The sequence below is a fragment of the Dasypus novemcinctus genome, chromosome 1 (assembly GCF_030445035.2).
Source record: "Dasypus novemcinctus isolate mDasNov1 chromosome 1, mDasNov1.1.hap2, whole genome shotgun sequence".
NCBI classification, from domain to species: domain Eukaryota; kingdom Metazoa; phylum Chordata; class Mammalia; order Cingulata; family Dasypodidae; genus Dasypus; species Dasypus novemcinctus.
The window spans coordinates 204,742,974-204,765,088 of record NC_080673.1 but is presented as its reverse complement, the minus strand read 5'-3'; the positions used below and the strand labels follow the sequence as shown (position 1 = coordinate 204,765,088).

The 22,115-nt window shown below is 57.9% G+C and overlaps 1 protein-coding gene across 1 annotated transcript in view; it reads right to left on the bottom strand.

Moving 5' to 3' along the window:
• The window catches only part of HTRA3 (HtrA serine peptidase 3), a 36,810-nt gene that overhangs the window by 6,858 nt on the left and 7,837 nt on the right, over window positions 1–22,115 (bottom strand). Inside the window, exons 2-6 of the mRNA XM_058301305.2 lie at window positions 19,228–19,327; window positions 16,514–16,736; window positions 13,797–13,991; window positions 13,162–13,194; window positions 10,858–10,972 (exon numbers count right to left, since the gene is read on the bottom strand). Of these exons, the coding sequence (XP_058157288.1) occupies window positions 10,858–10,972; window positions 13,162–13,194; window positions 13,797–13,991; window positions 16,514–16,736; window positions 19,228–19,327 (666 nt within the window). The remainder of the gene's footprint in view (window positions 1–10,857; window positions 10,973–13,161; window positions 13,195–13,796; window positions 13,992–16,513; window positions 16,737–19,227; window positions 19,328–22,115) is intronic.

Genomic DNA, 22,115 nt, shown 5'->3' with positions numbered 1-22,115 from the left:
GAAAGAGGCCAGTGGCTGCCATTTTGACTCCGCCCCCAGGCTGAGGGAAGCCCAGCTGACCGAATCACAGTGACTGGAGGAACCGGTTTCTTTCACCCTCATGGGCCTGCAGCCCTAGCTTAGGCTTCAGCCCCGCCTCTGGCAGGGAGGCTGGGGGACACCCCACCCCACCCCCACACCAGCCTATCCAGGGGGCTGCAGGTACCTTTGGCTGGCACAGAAGCCTACCGGGGCAACTGCGGTCATCCTGGACCTACAATGCAAAGACTGCTGCCCACACCTACAGCTCCATCCCCGCCCCAGGCAGCAGAGAAAGAGGCATGAAGCCACTTTAGTCTCTCTGGGGAACTAGTCTAGGCCTGCACGACTTGGATTATTCCACACAGCTGTGACTTTGTCCCTACCCCTGGGAAAGGAGAAAGCTGGAAGAAGCTTCATTAGTACCTGGTGCAATGAGGGCAGCTTGAGCCTCCAGAGCTTACAGCATCAATTATAACCTTGGCTCCTACTGCACAACCAGCAAGGGAAAAGGGCAGGAAGCCCTAAACTAAAGAGAAAAACTGTACCCAGAATAAATACTCTAGTAAGCCAGATGCCAACACCAACAAAAAATTAAAATCCACACCAAGAAACAGGAGCTATGGCCTCGTTCAAGGAACAAGATAAGCCTCCAGATGACATAAAGGAGTTGAGACAACTAATCATAGATGTTCAAACAAATCTCCTTAATAAATTCAGTGAGATGGCTAAAGAGATTAAGGATATTAAGATACTGGATGAGCACAAAGAAGAATTTGAAAGCATACATAGAAAAATAGCAGATCTTATGGGAATGAAAGGTGCAATAAATGAAATTTTAAAAAAACATTGGAATCTTATAATAGCAGATTTGAGGAGGCAAATTGGTGAGCTTGAAGAAATGGCCTCTGAGAGTGAGCATACAAAAGAACAGATGAAGAAAAGAATGGAAAAAATTGGACAAGGTCTCAGGGAACTAAATGACAACAAAAAGCATACAAACATATGTGTCATGGGTGTCCCAGAAGGAGAAGAGAAGGGAAAAGGGGCAGAAGGAATATTTGAAGAAATAATGGTAGAAAATTTTCCAACCCTATCGAAGGACATAGATATCCCTGTCCAAGAAGCACAACATACTCCCATCTGAAAAAATCCAAATAGACCAACTCCAAGACACATACTCATCAGAATGTCAAAGGCCAAAGACAAAGAGAGAATTCTGAGAACAGCAAGAGAAAAGCAATGCATAACATATAAGGGATAGCCAATAAGATTAAGTGCTGATTTCTCACAAGAAACCATGGAGGCAAGAAGACAGTGGTCTGATATATTTAAGATACTACAAGAGAAAAACTTCCAGCCAAGAATCTTATATCCAGCAAGACTGTCTTTCAAAAATGAGGGTGAGATTAGAATATTCACAGATAAACAGAAACTGAGAGAATTTCTAAGTAGGAGACAAGATTTTCAGGAAATACTAAAGGGTGTGCTAGAGTCTGGAAAGAAAAGACTGAAGAGAGAGGCCTGGAAGAGAGTCTAGAAATGAAGATTATATCAATAAAAGGAACTAAAAGTGACAAAAGAGTGGTGAAAATAAAATATCACAGATAAAACTCAAATAGTCAGGAATAAACTTAACCAATGATGTAAAGCACTTGTATTCAGAAGATTGCAATTCAATGTTAAAACAAATCAAAAAAGCCCTAAATAATTGGAAGAATATTCCATGCTCACGGATTGGAAGACTAAATATCATTAAGATGTCAGTTCTACTCAAATTGATATACAGATTCAATGCAATCCTGGTAAAAATTCCACCAGCATTAAAAAAACAAATTGAAAACACAATCATCAAATTTATTTGGAAGGGTAAGGGGTCCTGAATAGCCAGAAACATCATAAAAAGGAAAAGTGAACCCTCATCTCCAGACTTTAAATCATATTACCTAGCTATAGTGGTAAAAGCAGCATGGTACTGGCCTAAAGACAGACACATAGAACAATGGAACCAAATTTCTGTTTTAGAAACAGACCCTCACATGTATGGTCAAATGATTTTTGACTAGCCTGTCAAACCCACACAGCTTGGGTAAAACAATCCATTCAAAAAATGGTGCTGAAAGAATTGAATATTCATAGCTGAAAGAAGGAAAGAGGACCCCATCTCACACCTTATCCAAAAATTAAATCAAAATGGATCAAAAACCTAAAAATAAAACATCTAGAAGAAATTGTAGGAAAATACCTTCAAGACCTGGTGGTAGGTGGTGGATTCTTTTTTTTCCCCCTCTTTATTTTTTAAATGTTACATTTATCCCCCATATATCCCCCACCCCCCTCACCACTCCTCCCACATCAGCAACCACTTTCATCATCGTGGCACATTCGTTGCATTTGGTGAATACATTTTGGAGCACTGCTGCACCACATGGAGAGTGGTTTACATCCTAAAGGAGATAAGAGGAAGACTGGTATGGATTACTGATGGACTACTGATGTATGTAGAAGTTTTAATTAGCCTTACTGTGAAAGTGTGGAAACATATAGAGTGGATGGTAACATAGAAAGTAACAGCTAGTTTATAAATTGGGATGTGACTGAAAATGGTAGTCTAGATATGTAAAGGCCAAGTGACAGAATGCTAGAGAATAATCTAGGAACTGAACAGCAGAGTAAACCAAGAGGTGGATGAGAACTGTGGTTCATGGCACAGATGCAAGAGTGTCCTGTGTGTGCTAGAGCAAATGTACATCAGTACTGCAGGGCGGTGGGAATATGGAGAAGCACGAGAAAAATACAGCTGGAGTGACCTATGGACTATGGTTAGTAGTAATAATATAATCTTCTTCCATCTATGCGAAAGATGTACTGTGTTGATACTGAGGCAGTAAGGAAAATGTGAGCCAAATTGTTTACTATGGACACGGTAACAATCAGATGATATTATCTTATCTGTTAGCAACTGTTCCACCACAGCGTGGTGTGTTGATGGAGGGGTGTTGATTGGGAATTCTGCACATGTGCATGATTGATTTATAAGTTTACAACTTCTGTCATAAAAAATATATTAAAAAAATATATAATAGGGTGGGTTCGGGGGAAAACACACCAAATGTAAGATAAGGACTATGATTAGTAGTAAGATTTTGACAATATTCTTTCATAATTTGTACCAAATGTCTCAAGACAATGCAAGGTGTTGGTGGAGGGTTGATATATGGGACCCCTGTACGATGTTGTGCATGTTTACTCTGTAAGTTCACAACTTTTACTATACACTTAATTGTTTGTATATGTTCATGGATAAATGATATAAAGATTATAATAATAGGGTTGGTTGGGGGAAAAATACTTCGGTTAGCAGTAATGTTTTGACAATGCTCTTTAATCATTAATTAAAAAGGTTTAACAACAATGCAAGTTATTGGTGGTAGGGTGAGTTATGAGAGTCCTGTATGATGTTATATATGTTTGTTTTGTAAATTCACAACTACTATTATACACTTATTGTTTATGTATGTTTATGTATGAGTGATATATTCCAATAAATTAATTTTTAAAAAATATGCACAGGATACAGTAAAGCAGTACTTAGAAGGAAATGCCTGTTAGAAAAGCAGTCTCAGACCAACAACATTCACTTCCATCTTCAACGTTAGAAAATCACACAAAATCCAAAGCAAGCAGGATAAATGTAACAATAAAGGTAAGAGTGGAAATCAGTGACGCTGGAAACAGAAACACAACAGAGAAAATAATCAAGCCAAAAGCTAAATCTCTGAAATCAATAAAATTGAGAGACCATTCGCCAGACTTACCAGGAAAAAAAACCAGAAATGATGCAAATATCCATCTCAGGAAGGAGAGAGGCCTCAGATTTCACAGGTAATAAAAAGGTAGCAAGAGAATATCAAGAACAACTTTATGCTGCTGAATTTGACAACTTAGATAAATGGACAAATCTCTTGAAACATGCAAACCACCAAAGCTTGTTCAAGAAGAAACAGATGATCTGAATCGCCTCAATAGACTAAAGCCTCAATAGACTAAAGAAATTGAATTTGTGGTTTAAAGTCGTCCCACAAAGAAAACCCAAGGTTCAGATGGCCTCACTGGAGAATTCTACCAAGAATAAAAGCAAGAGATAATACCAAATTTACAAACTCCTCCAGAAAAGTGAAAACGAGTGAATATTCTCAAGTTATTATCCTGATACCCAAAGCCAGACAAAGACATTATAAGAAAACCACAGACATGCTCCCTCGTGATGATAGATGCAAAACATCATTAAAAAGTTTTAGCACATATCCAACAGTACTTAGAAAAGGATAACGCAGCACATCTTGGTAGGATTTATCCCAAGAATGCAAGGTTGGTTTAACATTCAAAAATCAACTGGGGAGTGGATGAGGCTCAAGCGGTTGAGCACCTGCTTTCCACATGGGAGGCCCTGGCTTGGGTCCTGGGTGCCTCCTACAAACAAAGACTAACGACAAGCAAACAAACTAAAAAAAAACAACTCAGGAAGCTGATGTGGCTCAGTGGTTGAGCACCAGCTTCCCACTTTTGAGGTCTCAGGGTCAATCCCCAACCCCGCCTCAAAAAAAATAATAAATAAATGCAGTTCCCCATATTAACAGACTGGAAAGGAAACACATATGATCATATCAAAAGAAGTGGAAAGAGCATTTGATAAAATCCAAAATCCATGCCCAATAAAAACTAGAAAAACAAGGGAGCTTCTTTAACCTGATACAGGCATCTGTAAAACCCTATACTTAATGGTGACAGACTGAACTGAGCATTGTCTCTAAGATGAGGAACAAGGCAAGGATGTCTGCTCTCTCCACTTCTATCCACTATTGAACTAAAGGTTCTAGCCAGGCAAGACCTGATTGAAAAGGAGGCAGTAACACTATCTTTATTTGCAGACTACGTAATAGTTTATGTAGAAAATCTGATGGACTCTACCAAAAAACTATGAGAACGAATAAGTGAGTTTAGCATGGTTGTACAATGTCAGATCAATACACAATAAAATTTTTCATTTGTATATTCTACTAATGAATAACTGGAAATTAAAAGAAAACACTGTACTGTAGCATAAAATATGACCTAGGAATAAATCTAACAAAGATGGATAAGACTTGTACACTGAAAACTATAAAACACTGAGAAACCAAAGAAGATCTAAATAAATGCAGGGCTATTACACGTTGATGGGTGAGAAGATCCAACATTGCTAAAATGCCGCTTCTCACCAAATCCACTTATAAATCCAGGGCGATCCCAATCAAATTATCAGAAGGCTTTCTGTAAAAACTGACAAACTGACTCTAGAATTCATATGGAAATGCAAAGGACTTACAAGAGCCCAAGGACTTGAGGAGAAATCAAGTTAAGAACTTGTACTACCCAACTTTAAGGCTTAGCGTAAAGCTTTACGAAGCTAGAGGAATTAAGACAGACAAGTGGAACTACATATGGGCATTCCCTTTTTTTTTTTTTTAAGATTTATTTATTTATTTAATTCCTCCCCTCCCCCAGTTGTCTGTTCTCTGTGTCTATTTGCTGCGTCTTGTTTCTTTGTCCGCTTCTGTTGTCGTCAGCGGCATGGGAAGTGTGGGTGGCACCATTCCTGGGCAGGCTGCACTTTCCTTCGTGCTGGGCGGCTCTCCTTACGGGGCGCACTCCTTGCGCGTGGGGCTCCCCTATGCGGGGGACACCCTTGCGTGGCAGGGCACTCCTTGCGCTCATCAGCACTGTGCATGGGCCAGCTGCACACGGGTCAAGGAGGCCCGGGGTTTGAACCACGGACCTCCCATGTGGTAGACGGACGCCCTAACCACTGGGCCAAGTCCGTTTCCCTTTTTTTTTTTTTTTTAATATATAAAACTATAAAGGCACTTTGGTGGAAAAAAGATAGTCTTTCCAACAAATGGTGCTGGAAAAGTTGAATATTCAGATGCAAAAAAAAACAACACCCAAAAAACAGATACAACAGACTTTGATCGATACCTTGCACCGCATTAAAAAATGCACTAAAATGCATCATTTTGGGGGTAATGAAAATGTTCTTTTTGGGGTAATGAAAATGTTCTAAAACTGTGGTGATGAATGCACACCTCTGTGATTATACTGAGAGCCATTATTGTATGTACACTTTGGATGGATTGGATGGTATGTGAATAAAACTGCTTAAAAAAACCAATATCCTGCAATTGTCGTTACTGTAAAAATGAGAATCAGATGGATATGCCAGTTAGAAGTTATTCAGATGAAAATAAATGCCTAAACTCTAACATGTTTATAATCTACCAGTTTAACGTTTTAATATCTTATTTTTAAATTGCATTACTTGGTATGAAGGTAATACCTAATAAAAAGGTTGAAAGAAGGGGGGAAAATGCAACATAGTCCTAAGTAGAAAAAAACTAAAAATGTAAAATTTCTGGAAGAAAACATGGAAGAAATATTTTGTGACCTTATGTTAGTAAAGATTTGACATGATACCAAAATCACATTCCATAAAAGAAAACATTGATAAAAATCATCAAAATTGAGAACTTTTCTTCCTTAAAAGGCACTGTTAAGAAAACGAAAAGGCAAGCCACAGATGAGGGGGGAAAATATTTGCAAGTCACATATCTGATAAAAAGATTGTATCCAGAACTCTTAAAAATCAAAACTCAATAATAAAAACACAAACCGAATTTTTTAAAAAGTGGGCAATGTCTTCAAACAGACATTCACCAAAGAAGATGCATGGATGGCAAGTAAGCATGTGAAAGATGCTCAGAATCATTGGTCATTTGGGAAACGTAAGTCAAAAGCTCCATGAGACACCTCTCCGCAGCTGACAGAAGAGCTAGGAGTAGAAAGACCAGCCCTGCCAAGAGCTGGCCCGGAGCTCCCACACACGCCTGCTGGAGATGCAACTGGTCCAACCACTTTGGAAGGCAGCTTGAAGGCATCTCAAAAAGTTAGGCAAGGGAAATGGATGTGGCTGAACCAACTGGGCTTCCATCTACCATACAGGAAGTCCAGGGTTCGATACCCAGGGCTTCCTCACGAGGGCAGGCAGGCCCACGTGGAGAGCTGGCCCACGCTGGAAAGCCGCCCTGTGCAGGAGTGCCAGCCAATGCTGAGAGCTGCTGCAGCAAGATGACGCAACAAGAGACAGAGAAGAGAAAATAAGATGTAGCAGAACAGGGAGTTGAGCGGGCGCAAGAGAGTAATCGCCTCTCTCCCACTCCAGAAGCTCCCAGGATGCGTTCCCAGAGCCTCCTAATGAGAATATAAGCAGACACGGAAGAACACACAGCGCGTGGGCACAGAGAGCAGAAAATGGAGGGAGCAGGGGTGGGGGGAGAAATAAATAAAATAAACCCTTAAAAAAAACAGAACAAAAAGTTAGGCAAACACCTACTCTACGTTTCAGCCTCACCCCCTGGTGTTTATGCTGAGGAAATGAAGTGTTTTGTCCGTACAAGGCTTGTTCCTGCAGGCTCAGAACAACTTCACTGTAACAGGCAACAAGGGGAAACAAGTCCAATGCCCGTCTTCGCAGGCATAAAGAAGGCGCGCCCTGCCCGTGCGTCCCCAGAGAAAGTGAGAACTGTGGAGACACATACACCCTGGACAAATCTGCGAGCACTGGCGCTGAGGAGGGACAGAGGCCGGTCAAGGGACAGCGAGCACAGCGCGGATTCCAGGTAGAGAAAATGCAAACTGATTTACAGCCACAGAAAGCAGATGGGTGGCTGCCTGGGGAAGGGGTGGGCAGGGGCCAGCAGGCGGGAGGGATTTCCAGGGGGCGTGAGGACACTTTGGGGTGTCCAGGATGTGTTCACTCCCCGACTTGTGGGTGGATTCCAGGTGTGTACATACATCAACCAGCGAACTGCATGCTTTAGAGACGAACAGGTTATTTCATGTCAGTGTACCTCAACAGAGCTCCCAAACAGGTATACATCTAGGTGTAGAGAGGGATGTGAGAACATGGAGCTATAGACACAGACCTAAACTGACACAGACACTGAACTAATGGGGCTGTGCACACACAGCTCTAGATGAACAGATAGGCAGACGGAGACTTAGACTAACAGATACCCCTTTCCGAGGGGGAAACGTCCCAATGGCAGATTTCTGGGTAATGATCCCACCTCCGCCCATGAGCTACTCCACCAGTGGGCGTAAAATTTGGAAACCACGCTACAAGGAGCGTTGTGCACTCTTAGCGTCAACGTAAGTTCCTGTGAATGAATTTAACCTTTGCCCCAAATGCCCCAAGTGGCCATGGAAGGTGGCCCAGAGGGGTGGAAGCAACACCCGGACAGATGGACAGAAGCCCTGGGTGGCGGCCGTGTTTGACGCTTCTCTGCTGTGTGACTCTGGGTGAGTGGCTGAACCTCCCTGTGCCTTGGCTTCCTCTTCTGTAAAGGGGAAACCAATCAGGCCTGCCTCCCCGGGTGTGGACGGCAGCCACCAAGACGGCAGCTACTGTCCCGGGCGACCTGGGTCATACGTTTCTCGTCTCTTAGGGTAGAACCATGGGCCTGCACGACTGCCACACATGCGCCCTGTGCCCTCCACGCCGCGTGGGCCGCCGGCTTCCGCGCACTCCCCCAGCTGGGGCTCGGGACCGGGAGGGACGCCGTCTGGACACTCCGCCAGGAAATGGCTTGGTGGCTCTCGGGACTGCCCAGGCCAGCGTGGGCCCCAGGGCCAAGGGGGCATGTGTGAAGTGAGGCCAGAGAGAGGCAGGAGGTCTGGGCCAGGGGGTCTGGGCCAGGGGGTCTGGAGGGCGCTGCCGGCTCTGGTTTTCAGCCCAAGAGAGCGTCTCAAACAGAAATGTCGGGACTGCCTTAAAATCGCAGGGGGATGGTGGGTGGGGGAGGGCAGGGGTGGGGCGAGGGAGGCTGCAGCCCCCAGGTGAGGACGTGGGGGCGTGGGGAGGGCCATGGAGGTGGTGACCACAGGGCAGAGGGTCCATGGGTAGAGAGGAAGGGGAAGGAGAGCACAGCAGCACCAAGGCCACAGCAGGAACAAAGGTGCAGCCCCAGGTCGAGGTCTGAGCTTCCCAGTGGCCAAGGGGAAAGGAGCTTGAGGGGCTAGACAGTCCCCACCATCCCAGACAGGAAGCCTGCAGCTCCTTCAGGAAAGCTAGGCTTGCCCAGGCTCCAGGTTATCTTCCCTTAGGGGACTAAACGGAGGAGTCGTCGGCCACACCACAGGACCGGCTCTGAGCGCTGGTCCTGGCTGCGCCGGGGTGCGTGGGCTGGCAGGGTCATGGAGGAGGGGCAGGTCTGGGGAAGCCCCCGCTCTCAGTGAACTGCTGGGGAGGGGCTGCAGGGAGAAGGGAGGCAGTTGAAGGAGTGGATCTCAGGGCAGGGTCTAGCCTGGGCGTTGGCCGGAGGGACAGGCAATGGTGGAGTGGGATGTTCACGTGGGAGAAAGACGGGGCTGAAAAGAACGCGGCGAGGGCAGCGCTGCCAGGAAACGCCCTGCCATCACCAGCCGCTTGACCCTTCTCTGGAAAGCGGCTGCAACCACTGGCTTTGGGAGGGCGACTGCCAAGCCCTCCCTCGGGAGGCTCCTGTGCCCAGGCATGGCCCCTGCCAGAGCTGCCCCTGGGAGCTCACGCCTCCAGGAGTGGACAGGCCAGGCCAGGAATTGCAGTTCAGATGGGGTGAGAAGGAGGCTAAGAGCAGGGTGGCTCAAGAACCAGGGGTTCAGGCTCTCCTCCCACACCGGGCACTCTACCCACAGAGGGAGCATTGAGGAGTGGCAACGGGTGGGTGGATGGTAGACGGATGGATGGATGGAAGGAGGAATGGGAGGATAGGTGTGCAGATGGGTGGATGTACGGATGGATGGAAGGATGGATAGATGGAAGGATAGAAGGAAGGATGGATGGATGGATGGAAACATGGGTGGGTGGATGGATGGAAGGATGGGTGGAAGGATGGAAGGATGGATGGATGGATGGAAGGATGGAAGGATGGGTGGGTGGGTGGATGGACGGGTGGGTAGATGCATGGATAGATGGGAAGAAGGATGGACGGGTGGATGGATGAAAGGATGGGTGGATGTGCAGATGGATGGAAGGATGGGTGGGTGGGTGGATAGATGTGTGGGTGGATAGATAGATGTAAGGATGCATGGAAGGATGGGTGGATGGGTGAATAGAAGGATGGATGGACAGATGGGTGGGTGGGTGGATGGACGGAAGAAAGGATGGGCAAAAGGGTGAGTAGAAGGATGGAGAGATGAGTGGGTGGGTGGATGGATGGAAAGATGGGTAAATAGGTAAATGGATGGATGGACAGATGTGTAGATGGGTGGATGGATGGATGGATGGAAGGATGGATGGAAGGATGGGTGGAAGGATGGGTGAACAGAAGGATGGATGGATAGATGTGTAGATGGGTGGGTGGGTGGATGGATGGATGGATGGGTGGATGGATGTATGGATGGAAGGATGGGTAAATGGGTGAGTAGAAGGATGGACAGCTAGGTGGCTGGGTGGAGGGCGGTGGGCAGGTGATGGATGGGTGGATGAGGAAGGAAGGAAGCACTAGGTTCTGGCCACCAAGAGGCAGCTGAGGGAGGGAGGGGTCCTGGGCAAGGCCCGGATGAAGAGTCACAGGGGTCTTGGGGCTTCGGGAGGGAGAAGGGCCAGTCTGGGAGTGAGCACGGTTCACGGGGCACCTGAAGTGGGGCAGGCGGCCAGGCTGGCAGGGCCTCCCGCGTCCGCTCCCACGGCCGGTCCCTGAGCGGGACACTGAGGGCCCGCGGCCCAGGAGAGCCCGCTTGCGCTGCCCTGCGCGCCCCTACCTTTGACGTGCTTGTTCTGGAACTCGGCGAGGAAGCGCGTGATGCGGTCTGAGGGGATGGCGAAGGAGATGCCGGCCGCCACCTTGAGCGTGTTGATGCCGATGACCTCGCCGTCCTGGGCAGGGAGGCCAGAGGGGGCGGCCACTCAGCGACAGCGGGCCGCCCTGGGCCGCAGAGCGCCGCCCCGTGGCCCCATCCCCCGCGCTCGCCGTCAACGCCCCACCGGGGGCTCGCGGACGGCGCGGGAGCTGCCCCGGGGGAGGCTCGGGGTTCACGTTCGGCCGGGTCTCCAGCCTCATGCCCGCCTCCTGGGCTCCACCCCTGCAGCGTGGCGGGGAGGTCCACCTCAGCCTCGCTGACCCGTCCCCCTGCCCGCCTGCCTCCTGGGCTCCCCCCCTGCAGCGTGGCGGGGAGGTCCACCTCAGCCTCGCTGACCCGTCCCCCTGCCCGCCCGCCTCCTGGGCTCCCCCCCTGCAGCGTGGCGGGGAGGTCCCTGCAGCGTGGCGGGGAGGTCCACCTCAGCCTCGCTGACCCGTCCCCCTGCCCGCCTGCCTCCTGGGCTCCCCCCCTGCAGCGTGGCGGGGAGGTCCACCTCAGCCTCGCTGACCCGTCCCCCTGCCCGCCCGCCTCCTGGGCTCCCCCCCTGCAGCGTGGCGGGGAGGTCCCTGCAGCGTGGCGGGGAGGTCCACCTCAGCCTCGCTGACCCGTCCCCCTGCCCGCCCGCCTCCTGGGCTCCCCCCCTGCAGCGTGGCGGGGAGGTCCACCTCAGCCTCGCTGACCCGTCCCCCTGCCCGCCCGCCTCCTGGGCTCCACCCCTGCAGCATGGCGGGGAGGTCCACCTCAGCCTCGCTGACCCGTCCCCCTGCCCGCCCGCCTCCTGGGCTCCCCCCCTGCAGCGTGGCGGGGAGGTCCCTGCAGCGTGGCGGGGAGGTCCACCTCAGCCTCGCTGACCCGTCCCCCTGCCCGCCCGCCTCCTGGGCTCCACCCCTGCAGCGTGGCGGGGAGGTCCACCTCAGCCTCGCTGACCCGTCCCCCTGCCCGCCCGCCTCCTGGGCTCCACCCCTGCAGCGTGGCGGGGAGGTCCACCTCAGCCTCGCTGACCCGTCCCCCTGCCCGCCTGCCTCCTGGGCTCCACCCCTGCAGCGTGGCCAGGGAGGTCCACCTCAGCCTCGCTGACCCATCCCCCTGCCTGCCTGCCTCCTGGGCTCCACCCCTGCAGTGTGGGCTCCACCCCTGCAGCGTGGCCGAGAGGTCCACCTTGGGCCTTGGTAGCCCGTCCCCCTGCTGCCTGCCTCCTGGGCTCCACCCTGCAGCATGGCTGGGAGGTCCACCTCAGCCTCGCTAGCCTGTCCCCCCGCCTGCCCGCCTCCTGGGCTCCCCCCCTGCAGCGTGGCCGGGGAGGTCCACCTTAGCCTCGCTGACCCGTTCCCCTGCCCTCCTGCCTCCTGGGCTCCCCCCCTGCAGCGTGGCCAGGAAGTCCACCTCGGCCTCTCTGGCCTGTCCCCCTGCTGCCCGCCTCAGGGCAGCCTCCTGGCCTCCGGGCCAACCCCAGGGCCTGCTGGCTCACCTGGGGACTCCTAGGGGGCGGGGAGGAGCGCCCCCTGCGCAGGCGGCTCTGAGGCCCTCTGGACGCGGCCCCCCGGCCTCCTCGCGCCGTCTGCTCCCCCTCCCGGGCTTCTCCAGCACCGGCAGCTGCCCAGCTTCTCCACCCACCCGAGGGCCTCCACCCTGCATCCCACCGTAGCCCCTCCATTCCCTCCTGACCACACAGCCTGGGAAATGCTCCTTCCTCCAGGAAGGCCTCCTCGATGCATGCTGGCTGTCAGTCCTTGGGTCTGTCCCCGTCTGACTCCCCGACGGAGGGGACTAGCTGAGGGGGACCCCACGTGCCTCTCCGCCGTGCCTCGAGCTCTAAAAAGAGCTTCCTGATTTATCCTGGGACCAGCTCCCCGGGGATGAGAAGGCACCCACCCTGGGTGCCAGAGCAGGAGGGGTGACGTGGAGGGCACTGAAGCGGGGGGATGCGGCAGCCCAGGGAGAGGCCCTGCCCCAGACCCCCAGCGAGGGCCGCCCCCTGCATCTCCCCTGCCCTGACCGGCTGCTCCTCGGGGACCCCTCAACTCCTCCACTGATGCCAGCGTCCCCTAAGGGGCCCGGGCAGCCTGCACCCTGGGGCCCTGCCCTACCTGGCCTGCAACACGAGGGCCACTTTCTGGACCCCCCAGGTCTGCTTTGCCCCCCCACCCCGAGGCTGTGCCACCCCAGAGCCCCAGAACAGCCGAGCCCGGCTCCCGCGGTACTCACCAGGTTGACCAGCGGTCCCCCGGAGTTCCCGTACTGCAAGGGGGAGGGAGGGAAGCGGCGTGAGCCAGGCCCTGGCGCCTGTCCGACCCCCAACAACCCTAACTGGCCCAGAGAAGCAGCGGCAAGTCCACTCCCAGCAGCACGGGAAGGCCTCGGCTACCCCTGCTTTGCAGGTCGGAGAGCCAAGGCCACGGGCCTGTGGTCAGGTGGGGGTCCTGTGCTGACCCTGTCGCCGTCTCTGGCTGCAGCTGGGGGACCCCGGCCAAGGCAGGCAGGACCCCTATTTCCTGCCCTGCCTGCCCCGCAGAGCCTCTATCCCGGCCGGCATTTCCAGCAGGGCGCCGAAACCACGTCCAGCCCGGGGCAGCTGCTGTGGGAACGTCCTGGCTGCCTTGATGGTGAGGAGGAGGACGGTACAAAGAAACGGTGACCAGGGCAGGCAACTCGGAAGAAGACACTGCCGGCCCCACCCTGCCTCTAGGGCCCAGAAAGGCTGCCCAGCACCGGGTGGTAGCCTGTAATCCCCGGGGCAGAGCCGGGACCCTGGGGCGGGCGTCCCGGGGAGCGAGCGCCACGCGACATGAAGAAGGGCCTTCGGAACCAGCGCGCCAGGCGCGGCCGTGCCAGGAACTCACGTTGATGATGGCGTCCGTCTGCACGTAGTCCATGTCCGAGTCGCGGAGGCCCAGCTCGCGGCCGTCGCGCTGGGCCGTGCTGACGATGCCGGTGGTCACGGTATTCTGCAGCGCGAAGGGGCTGCCGATGGCCACCACGAACTCCCCGGGCCGCAGGTCGGCCGAGCGGCCCAGCAGCAGCACCGGGAGCTTCCGCTGCGGGGGGCGGCGGGTCAGGGCGGCCCCCGGGGGGTCCCGGGGAAGGCGGCGCAGCCAGCCGCTGAGGCAGAGCCACGGGGGGCAGGGACGAGGCCCACAGGGTCCCCCGGGCACCGCCTCTGGCCTCCCAGCCCCCTGGTTCTAACAGCTTTGGCCACGGGCTCCTCCAAAAACCACATACGAGCTCCCGGTCCCTCCCCCTAAAATGCACCTGCGCCCAAACGGATGCACGCGGCTGGGGGCGCACAGGGGCCTGGGGCCCCACCAAGGTCCTCCGGGGAGCCAGCTCAGCCCGAGCTCCCAGGATGGGCCCACGACAGGCCTGCGCCCCTGCTCACGGACGCACCCCGCGGGCCCCGCCACTCTGCAACCAGACCGGGAGCTGCCAGGGCAGGGCCGCGTTCCAGAAGCTTCCCAGAGCACGAGGAGGAGGAATCACGAGCACCCGCCAGCAGGCGCTGAAACGCCCGTGCGCGCACGCAAAAACAGCGCAGCCCGAGAAAGCGCGGCGCATCACGCCAACGGCGGCTTCCCGGTTTCGACGCCGTCTCGTAGTCACAGGAAGGGTACGGGGACCCCCTGGGCGACTTTTTCTTTTCAAGACTTCTAGAATATATCGACGCTCTGCAGCCACCGGGCAAGGCCCTTCCCAGCAAGCTCCGATCTGCTTTGTTTCTACGCTATCTGAACTATCCTTGCAACTCCCCGTGAGGCTGTAATTATTTCATAAACTTCCAAAACGTCCATAAAAAGTTTTTTGTAAAGGCCTCAGGGAGAGCAGACCTCGTGCTCACCGCCGGGCCCGGCCCCGCGGCCCCGCTGCGCAGCCGCCTCGGCACTCCTCCTGCTCCTTGGTGCCTCTGTGCCATCAAGCGCGCCTGCGTCCTAACAGCTCTCCATACAGGAAGAGACGAGAAGCGGGCGGAGGGGAGCAGCGGGGGCCCACCGCGTCAGAACAGAGGCCGGGGCGCGGGCGCGCGGTGCTGAGAAAGGGCGCCGGGCGGCCCTGCGCATCTGCCAGCACCCGAGGACCGGGGGGTGGGCGTTTGGGATCCTCTGCTGACACGGGGCTTCTCTGCCCATCGGGCCGAGTGGGAGGAAGCAAAGCCTGGGAGCCCCTCCCGACACTTCTGGGGTGCGGCGGGCTGTGGGGGGCTGGGCGACACGCTGTGTGGGCTGTGGGGCCGCGGCCCAGGTCGGGGCCCTCGAGCGGGCTTTAGAGGGCGCAGCAGGCGCTGGCGACCTGGACGTCACACCTGGGGCGTGGCCCCCCATCCCCCCCTGGATCCCACCACAGCGGTGGGAAGGGGAGAGGCTCGAGGCAGGCAGGCTGGGGCCTGGTTGGGCTCAGCCCCCCAGGGGGGTCCTTGAGAAGGGGCAGCACACCGCGGCTCAGGTCCTGCTCCGCCCCTGACATTTTTGTAAATAAAGTTTTATTGGGACGCGGCCCGCCACTTGTGTGCCCTTGGGCTGCTCTGGTGCGCACTACGGCGGGGGGGCTGGCGACAGACGTACGGGCTGCAAGGCAAAACGCCCGACTCCCTGGCCTTCGCTGGGAAGGCGGCCCACCCTGGCTCCTGAGCGCGCCCTCCGGCCCCCCGCCTCGGGCTTCCCCTCTTTAAAGCGGAGGGGACACCCCCAGACTCAAAAGCGCCTGTGAGGGGGCTCCAGAGCGGGGGACACCCACGGTCGGCAATTCCTTTCAATGCTTAAATCTCTCCTGGAAGCTCCTGGCAAAGATTCATCAGCGCAAGTGCCGCAGTCCCTCCCTCGGGGGAGCCGCAGCCGGCGCCGAGCGCGGCCCAGCGGGGCTTGCCGGGATCCGGCGGAAATTCCGACCCGACAGGAAAGCCACGGACCCCCTCTGCGGCCCTCACGGAGAAGTGACGATAAAACCCTGCACGCAGCAAGGAAGGAGCTCGGGGAGGGCCGGAACGCCGCCAAGGGGCCGTCAGCCTGGCCCTGCCCCTGGTCAGGTGAGGTCCTGGGTGAGCCTCAGTTTCCCCATGTGAAATACCAAGATAACAACGGTCCCTTCCTGCCAGGGCTGTGGGGACCCTCAGAAGAGTAAGCGGGGTGCAATGCCTGTCCCAGAGGAGCCCTTCTAGAAATGCCGGTGCGGGCGGAGCGGTGGGGCAGGGGCACACGTCCCAAACGCTCCCACCGGCCCCTGGCACCTCCCCGGGGACGGCTGCCTCCCAGGAGTGGGCCGGGGAGGGCGTGCCTGGGAGCTCTTCCCCCGGGGGGTGGCGAGGGCCAAGGTCCTGGGGCTGCGGTGGGCTGCGCAGTTCCTGGACGGCAGCTGGCGGCGGCCGCGCTCTGCCCTGCATCCCGCAGCTCCGGAACCAGCGGGCAGGAGCCCGGACAGCTGGGTTCTGTCTCGCTCGGGCCGTGACCGTCGCCCCCTGGGCCTCGGCTGCTCCAGCGTCCCCTGGGAAGGCTGCGCCGGCCCACCCCGAGGCCCGGAGCGCGGGAACCAGGCGGCGTGGGCGCCCCAGGGCTCGCGCCCGGCGGCTCACCTGGGGGTGGATCTTGATCGTGGCGATGTCGGACTTCTTGTCGATGTCCTGGATGGCCGCCTCGTAGCTGTCCCCGTTCTGCAGCTGCACCTTGAGCTGCTGCCGGCCTGACACGCCGTTGGAGTTGGACACCACGTGGGCGTTGGTGACGATCAAGCCGGCCTCCGACACGATGAAGCCCGAGCCGCTGGACAGGGGCACGTTGCGGCCGAACAGGGGGTGCCTGCAGGGGGCAGAGGCACGGGCGGGTGCTCAGGGCGGCTCGGGCCAGGGGGCCGGCAGGGCAGGGAGCCCCCGGTCCGGGCAGAGCAGGGGTGGGGACCCCGGAGCCCGGGCCTCTGGCCACTCCCAGCCACGGCTCGGCGTGCGCCGCCTGCCATCTGCCTGGTGACCCGTCTCAGGGGCTGGGGCCCGTGGAAAGGGCCACGGGAGGTCAGCGTGCTGCAGGGGACACAGCATGGGCTGGGGGCGTCCCCAGGCCTCCATTTCCCCGTGTAGAACCTGAGAAGGGCAGCGCCTGCCTCTCGGGGGCCAAGGACGGAGGGGGCGCGGGGGCGGCCATCGAGGCCGAGGGGCCTGCCTGAGCCCACGCTTGCCAGCGGGTCGGCGGCCGTGGACAAGTGCAGCAGCCCACGGACGCCGGGCGTGCTCCTCGCGGAGGCGGGCGCCCACCAGGTGTGCTGGACCATCCTGAGCAGGTCACCCCCCGGGCGCACAGTAGGTCCCTGGAGGTGGATCCTCTCACTGCTCAACGCACCTCACACCCGGTACCTTCCGAGGCACGCAGGATGCGGTCTCTGTCCTCCAGAACGGGGAGGCGGGTGGCGAGGCAAGCTGGGGCTGGGGCAGCAGCGAGCCCGGGCTGCAGCCAGGAATCGGGGCGCGAGCCGCCTCTGCTCCCCACTCCTGGTGAGGCCCGGGAGCCCCACCCCTGCCTCAGGGCAGCAGGACACCAGCCGACCTCCATCGGGGAGGGGGCCCAGAACCAGCACTGCCCACTCCGAGAAGCCAGGACTGCCACTGGGGGCTGCACTCCCGGGCCGGGCTGCCGGACCCGCTCAGGCCTGCCCGGGGGAGGGGGAGGGGGCGGGGAATGGGGGGCGGGAGCCAGGGAGGGCCCTGCCAAGGACAGGAGGATGCCCGCCAGGGGGCTGCAAGGGGAGCCTGCCGGGGCGCCAGACCGCACTCGCCCTGCTCTCCCGAGCTCTCATGCATTCACTCACGCACTTGTCCACACATCCATTCATTTACTCATTCATTCACTCGCTCATTCACTCTCATTCATTCACTCATCCATTCACTCATTCAGTAATTCAATCATTCACTCATCCATTCACTCATTCACTCCTTCATTCACTCCTTCACTCCCTCGTTCATTCACTCATTCATTTGCTCACTGTCACTCCATCATTCATTCACTCAGTCCCTCACTCCCTTATTCACTCACTAACTCATTCACTTATTCACTCACTCCCTTACTCCATCATTCACTCACTCCCTCACTCCCTCATTCACTCACTCATTCATTCACTCATCCATTCACTCATTCACTAATTCATTTGCTCACTCATTCCCTCATTCACTCACTCATTCACTCATTCACTTACTCCGTCACTGTCATTCACTCACTCCCTCATTCACCTTCTCACGCCCTCATTTACTCATTCACTCCCTCATTCGCTCACTCACTCATTCCCTCATTCATTCACTTACACATTCATTCACTCACTCCATTACTCCATCATTCACTCACTCCATTATTCACTCCCTCATTTGCTCACTCATTCACTCACTCATTCCCTCACTCACTTACTCCCCCCTTCACTCATTCACTCGCTCCTTGGGCAGCCGCGCTGGGGCAGGCGCTGGGCTCTGGGAGTTCGAGGATGGCTTGGGCTCGGCCCCTGCCCAGAGGAGGTCACTGCCGGGTGGGACAAGGACACAGCCGTGGGCAAGTCCTGTGTTTGGGGCCCCCCGCCCCAGCGGGCCCAGGAGGGCAGGTGGGGCCCCGGGAGCACGTGAGCCAAGCCCCCTTCTCTCAAGGCAGCCTCCTCGTCTTCCAGCAGAGGGGCTTCGGCACGCCTAGACCACGGAGGCCCAGATGGGGCACGGGGTGGGAAGGAGGCGCCAGGTACCGATCGCGGGGGGCGGAGGCGGGGGGCACAGCAGGAGGCTGCGTGGCAGGCCCTCCCCAGGCTGCTGGCCTGCCTCCGGGAGCCACACTGCCCAGAAAGTTCCAGGGAGGAGGCCCCGGCTGGAGGAACGGCCGGCTGTCGGGAGCCACCGCCAGCCCCTGGCCGCCCTGCCCGGCCTCGTTGCCCTCCCCGGGACACGCACCCTCGGGTCTGAGCTCGGGCAGGAGTGCCCCCTCCCTGCCCACTCCGCGGAGCCCCCCGCGCACGGCCTCCAGCGCCCTCCTCGCCGCCGGCTTGCCCCTGCCCCAGCCTTTCCGCCCTCCAGCACAGGTCTCAAGCCGCTTCTAGACTGGCGGTCCATGGCGCAGCCACCCACCCAGCAGGTGCCCAGGCCAGGCCGCCGGGCGCACACCGACTCGGTGCCCAAAGCTGCGGTTCTCCCGCCAGCGAGGCAGCCATCCAGGGCGCGGCCCAGCCACCGGGAGCCTGGAAGGCCACCGGCCCTGTGTCCCAGGCTGCGGGCGCAGAGGGGGCCGGGAGCCTCGGGGGAGCCGCGTGGGGCCGGCGCGGGCTGCGCACCTCAGGAAGAGCTCTATGTGGACCACGGACGGCGCGATCTTCTCCACCACGTCGGCGATGAAGTTGAACTTCATCCTCGGGCTGGTCAGCTGGTGGAGACCTGCACTGGCCGGAAGAACCAGGCACGTTAGCGAGACGCGGACCCCGCTCCCAGGGCCCCGCCGGGGTGGGGCAGGGGAAGAGCCCAGAATCAGACCCCCGAGTCCCAGGATCCCCGCCGAGCTTGGAAGAGCCCCACACTTAGGGGTGACACTCGCGTTGGCGAGGGGTGCCTCGCTTTCCCCGGGAAGGGCAAACGAGTGTCCCGAGTGTCCTCACACCACTGTACTGGACCTGCCAGGCCGGCCAGGGGCTCAGAGAGGTGCCGGCACGTGCCCCGGGCCACACAGCATGGAAGCCGTGTGCAGTGTCCTCACACCAGAGAACCGTCCCTCTCCCGGCTCTAGCTGGGCCTGCAGGGTCCCACAGGGCTGATGCGGGCCTGGACGAGGGTCCATGGGAGCTGGGGTCACCCTTCCGAGCTGCCCCCACCCGGCCGTGGCACAGGCCCCCGCGACGCCCCCGGGAAGCTGCCTGCCTCTTTGTCTAACTCGGCCGCGCCCGTCAGCTCTGCCAGGGAGTTCGCGAACTTCCCTGAAACCTTCGCCGGCTCGGATTTCTGCTGCCGTCAGCCGCAGGGCCGCTGCGTGCCAGGACTGGGCTGAGGGCGCGAGGGGTCCCCGCCGGAGACCAGCACCCCGTGGTCTGGACCCTGTCCGCTCGGCCTTCCTTGCCGACGGCTCCCAGCCCAGGAATGGGCCCCAGGCTAGGAGGGACACAGGCCCGGGTGCATCCAGGCCCGGCCACTCTGCAGCTGTGTGGCTTCAGGCAAATCGCTTGCCCTCTCTGAGCTGTGACACCGTGTCTTGACATGCTCATGCTACCACGAGAGCCAGAGACCCTTTGGGCCCTGTCCTGCCTGGCCGCAGCTCCCCCTGCCCTGGCCTGGGACCCCAGCAGGCAGGTGGCAGGGCCCCCCAGCGCTGCTCAGGCCTGGCTGAGGTTAGACCCCGCAGCCTGGAGCTGTGGACGCACGGCCCCTGCTGAACTCTTTTCTTTCAAATGTAGGCTGTCCACACAGTACTTAAAATATGGAAATGTTTTATGTGGTGACTTTTTTACGACCCACCCAAAAAAACCTCTGCAAAATATTCTGAAGTAAAGGCTTGGCAGGAAGAGCATCCAAATACTCCGTGGTGGGGACTGGGTCGAGTGGGGGTGCAGCTTTAGGGGGAGTTTTGACTCCTTCCGGAAACTGCTGACTTTTCTACCACAGCCAGGTGACATGTGGATGGCTCTGAGGTCACCAACCAGGGGCAGAGGGCAAGGCCCGAGCCCGAGGTCCCTGGGGACGGCTGGGAGGTGGGGACACGGAAGGGCAGGGCCCGTGGGCGCAGGTTCCGCCCGCGCGCGCCTCGGGCCCCGGCCGTGGGCTCTGCAGGACACGGCCTGCCTGGCCACCGCTCTTCTCCCAGCAGTAGCCAGCACAGGGCCACGCCACGGCAGGCTCTGTGCACGTTTGACGAATGAATGAATGAATGAATGACAAGGATGCTGGGCTGGCCTTCTCTGACCCAGCACCCAGTATGCCTACAAGCAGCCCAGGAACCAAAGAGACCTCTTTTTGGCCCAGGAAACCAAAGTCGGGAGGGAAAGTTGCTCCTGGGTCACTCGGCTGGGGGCGGCAGGCAGTCCTGGCCCCCAGGGCTGGCCAGCGGACTTGGGGGCCCGAGCCCTCCCCAAGCCTCCCCAAGCCTTCCAGAGCCTCCCCGAGCCTCCCCTGGGCCCCCCGGGCCTCCCCAAGCCTCCCCAAGCCTCCCCTGGGCCCCCCGGGCCTCCCCAGACCTCCCTTTGGGTCCCCCGGCCCTCCCTGGGCCTCCCTGGGCCTCCCTGGGCCTCCCCAAGCCTCCCCGGGCCTCCCCTGGGCCCCCTGGGCCTCCCCAGACTTCCCCCCGGGTCCCCCGGTCCTTCCTGGGCCTCCCCGAGCCTCCCCAAGCCTCCCCGGGCCTCCCCTGGGGCCCGCGGGCCTCCCCAGACTTCCCCCCGGGTCCCCCGGTCCTTCCTGGGCCTCCCCGAGCCTCCCCAAGCCTCCCCGGGCCTCCCCTGGGGCCCGCGGGCCTCCCCAGACCTCCCTTTGGGTCCCCCGGCCCTCCCTGGGCCTCCCTGGGCCTCCCTGGGCCTCCCCAAGCCTCCCCGGGCCTCCCCTGGGCCCCCTGGGCCTCCCCAGACTTCCCCCCGGGTCCCCCGGCCCTTCCTGGGCCTCCCCGAGCCTCCCCAAGCCTCCCCGGGCCTCCCCTGGGCCCCCTGGGCCTCCCCAGACTTCCCCCCGGGTCCCCCGGTCCTTCCTGGGCCTCCCCGAGCCTCCCCAAGCCTCCCCGGGCCTCCCCTGGGGCCCCCGGGCCTCCCCAGACCTCCCCCTGGGTCCCCCGGCCCTCCTTGGGCCTCCCCAAGCCTTCCAGAGCCTCCTCGGGCCTTTCCAAGCCTCCCTGGGCCTCCCCGGGCCTCAGGGCCCTGGGTCGGGCAGCCCCAGCCCCAACCCCGCCAGGCCCTGTCGCTTTAAGCCGGTCGCGGTGGGTGGTGGGGCCGGGGGTGGGGGCTGCGGATGAATCACCGGTGAATCAGTGGGAAGGGCGGCCGCGGCTCCCACCGTCTCCCCGAGGGACTGCTGGGACGCAGACTCTGTTTACTGGGCCTCAGGCGCCCCTGCCCCCGCCCGTGCTCCCGCCCAAGCTCTGAAGTCAACAGTCTGCAGCAGACGCAGCTGCCGGCCTTTTCTTTCCTTTTCAACACAAAAATAAACGGTGCTCCGAAGCCCGGGAAGCGTTCGCCGGGAGCCAAGCCATCGAGGC